Genomic DNA, 3,033 nt, shown 5'->3' on the forward strand with positions numbered 1-3,033 from the left:
GATGGTTCTTGTTCGACCTGTTACAATGAAGTTTTATTTGACTAAGTTATGTTCTTTGTTTAAGTTTTTAGTGCTATGATGCTTGCCGTAGAATTCCAGTTGATAGTACAGCTGATTTGAGTCCATTCTCTTTGTAACAGTTGTAAAAATTTTGTTGCCAGCTCAAGTCTTCACCTAGTTTTTGTCTTGCTAGCCACAGTGAAAAGTTTCATGGCTGAGTTTTCTAAAGGAAAGCTTCAGCTGATTGCAGTTGATCCACTTTGTAATGTATGAACTGCTCTTTGTATTTTTATTTCTTCCAATAAATATATATATAACAGCAGCTTCCAGAACATACGACCTCTACGCTTCTAAGTTCCTTATCTTGAAAGCGAGACTCTTATCCGTTTCGCCAAAATTCCGGATCTATACGAAGTCCATGTCAATTTTGGTAGGCTGAAATAAAATAATGCCAGTCCAAGTCAATTTTGAGGGGCTGAAATAAAATAATGAGAGAACAAGTCAATTTCAATAGATAGAAATAAAATAATGCGAGAACAAGTCAATTTCAATAGACAGAAATAAAATAATGCGAGAACAAGTCAATTTCAATAGACAGAAATAAAATAATGCCAGACCAAGTTAATTTGGAAAGGCTGAAACGAGACCATGCTACACTATATAATGGCGAAGAGTTGTATATGCTAAACATTGTAACATAACATTTCAACTTCATTCATATCTGCACAGAAGAAAATACTGCAATGGAGAAGGTGGGCACGAAAAAGTTGGGGCAGCAGGGACTGTGTGTGTCTGAACAGGGTTTGGGATGTATGGGTATGTCCTTTTTGTACGGCCCTCCCAAACCTGAGCAAGAGATGATTGACCTCATTCACTATGCTGTCAATAGAGGTGTCACTTTTCTTGATACTTCAGACATGTATGGACCAGAAACCAATGAAATTCTTCTAGGAAAGGTCAGTTTTGTTACCAAATCTTAATCTCACACTTCCATGGCTTTCAAAAAAAATGCCTAAAAGCTTTACAGATGGTTGTCCGTGTTCTCTTTCAGAAGTGTCCTGTTTTCAATTCTTAATCTATTACTCCCAAGAACTTAATGTATTTTCTCATTGTTCTAACTTATGCATATTGCCTTTATTGTTCCTAAATAGGCTCTGAAAGGCATCAGAGAGAAGGTCCAGATTGCTACTAAGTTTGGAATCACTTGGGCTAATGGAGAATTCGGCGTGAGCGGAGATCCTGCACACGTCAGGGCTGCCTGTGAAGCAAGCCTCAAGAGGCTTGATGTAGACTACATTGATCTTTATTACCAGCACAGGGTGGATACTACTGTACCCATAGAAGCTACTGTAAGTCTTCAGATCTCAAACCTGTAATCTTGCACCAAAATATTTTTTATCAGCTACAGTAAGTCTTTAAGATTTGAAAACCTGTCATATTGCGCGGCAAGATATGCTTCATCAAGTTACTGTAATTCTTAAGATTTCAAACTTGTAATCTGGCCTCAAAATGTTCTTTTATTAAGCTACTGTAGTGTCGGAATCATCAAGGTTGTATGGCTTTGGAGGACAAACGTGTATCCCTCTAGCTTTTACTGAGGTCTAGCAAAACAAAATAAATCTGATAACAAGCAATTGAATTGGCCTTTTATACAGATGGGTGAACTGAAGAAGCTGGTAGAAGAGGGAAAGATAAAATATGTGGGTCTGTCAGAAGCCTCTGCTTCAACAATCCGTAGAGCCCATGCAGTGCATCCAATCACTGCTGTGCAGCTTGAATGGTCTCTCTGGACTAGGGATTCTGAGGCCCAAATCATCCCTACCTGCAGGTATACACTGTGACAGTACAATAACACAACAGTCATTAATTTCATTTTTAATTCATTTATGTAGAGCACTGAGAACAAATATTTGTGAATTTGGGTTTATACCAGAATTTGAATTGGAGATTTTAATAAAAAGCTTCTATGAATTTAAATGATGCTGATTAGTTTACTTTCGGTTTTGAATTCGCAGGGAGTTGGGGATTGGGATTGTTACATACAGCCCTTTAGGCAGGGGATTCTTTGCCTCAGGAGCAAAACTTCTTGAAAGTGTGACTGATTATGACTACCGTAAGGTATAGGATTGAATTTTTCTTTTGTTATGTAGGATCAAGTTCAAACAAAATAAAAGCTAAACACAAATCTATATTACAAGATCAAAGTGGAGAATTGAAGGTGACAATTACTCTGAGTTCATTTTATGATTCTAGATTAATCCAGATCATATAATTGATTTGTTAAACAGGGGAGTCCAAGGCTTCAAAGTGAGAATCTTGAGCACAACCAAGCTCTATTCCAAAAGCTAAGTGAGATCAGTTCACGAAAAGGGTGCAGCCCAAGCCAGGTTGCTCTTGCATGGGTTCAGCAGCAGGGGAATGATGTTGTGCCCATACCCGGAACCACCAAGACTAAGAACCTGGACGATAACATATTCTCGGTCTCTGTACATCTGAGTGCAGAAGACATGAAGGAAATTGAGGCCATTTTTCCTGTAGATGCTGCAGCTGGAGGTCGAAGCAGGGAAGAGGAATTGCAAATGAGTTGGATGAATTCAGAAACACCCCCTTACAATACTCTCCATTGAATGAAAGCACACAAATGTTTGTATGTAACCTGCGTGAAATAAAGGCTTTGCAGGGCAGAGCATTTGCAATTGAGCTTGAAGTATTAGCAACAAAAAAAAGTTCTGAATAAATGCTTTTTATAATCTAGTTCTACTTTTTCTTATTAGAGAGATTGTATTTTCACAATCTATTAATGAAGAGTTTTGGTTTTTTTAGTCTTGTTCTACTATATTAGTAATATAAGCTTATTATTGATGTGGCACAATCTATTTGTACAGAGCTATTGGTAAATAACTGTATAAAGATTTTTATACACCTCATAGAAATATATGTCATTAATGCTATTCATTAATAGAAAGGCCTGAAACTGAAATATATGTTTAAGACCAATTAACTATTTCTCTATGAATACTGGGATTTGAACAT

At 37.1% G+C, this 3,033-nt stretch overlaps 1 protein-coding gene across 1 annotated transcript; it reads left to right on the top strand.

Annotated features, from left to right (window-relative positions):
- The first annotated feature begins 618 nt into the window (after positions 1 to 618).
- On the top strand, positions 619 to 2,822 carry LOC131067979 (auxin-induced protein PCNT115-like). Its single transcript, XM_059207466.1, has 5 exons — positions 619 to 956; positions 1,152 to 1,349; positions 1,656 to 1,828; positions 2,016 to 2,118; positions 2,289 to 2,822. The coding sequence occupies exons 1-5, from the start codon at positions 744 to 746 to the stop codon at positions 2,625 to 2,627; spliced, it is 1,026 nt and encodes a 341-aa protein (XP_059063449.1). The 5' UTR covers positions 619 to 743; the 3' UTR covers positions 2,628 to 2,822.
- The last annotated feature ends 211 nt before the right edge of the window (positions 2,823 to 3,033 follow it).

This window comes from Cryptomeria japonica, chromosome 6, assembly GCF_030272615.1.
Source record: "Cryptomeria japonica chromosome 6, Sugi_1.0, whole genome shotgun sequence".
Taxonomy (NCBI): domain Eukaryota; kingdom Viridiplantae; phylum Streptophyta; class Pinopsida; order Cupressales; family Cupressaceae; genus Cryptomeria; species Cryptomeria japonica.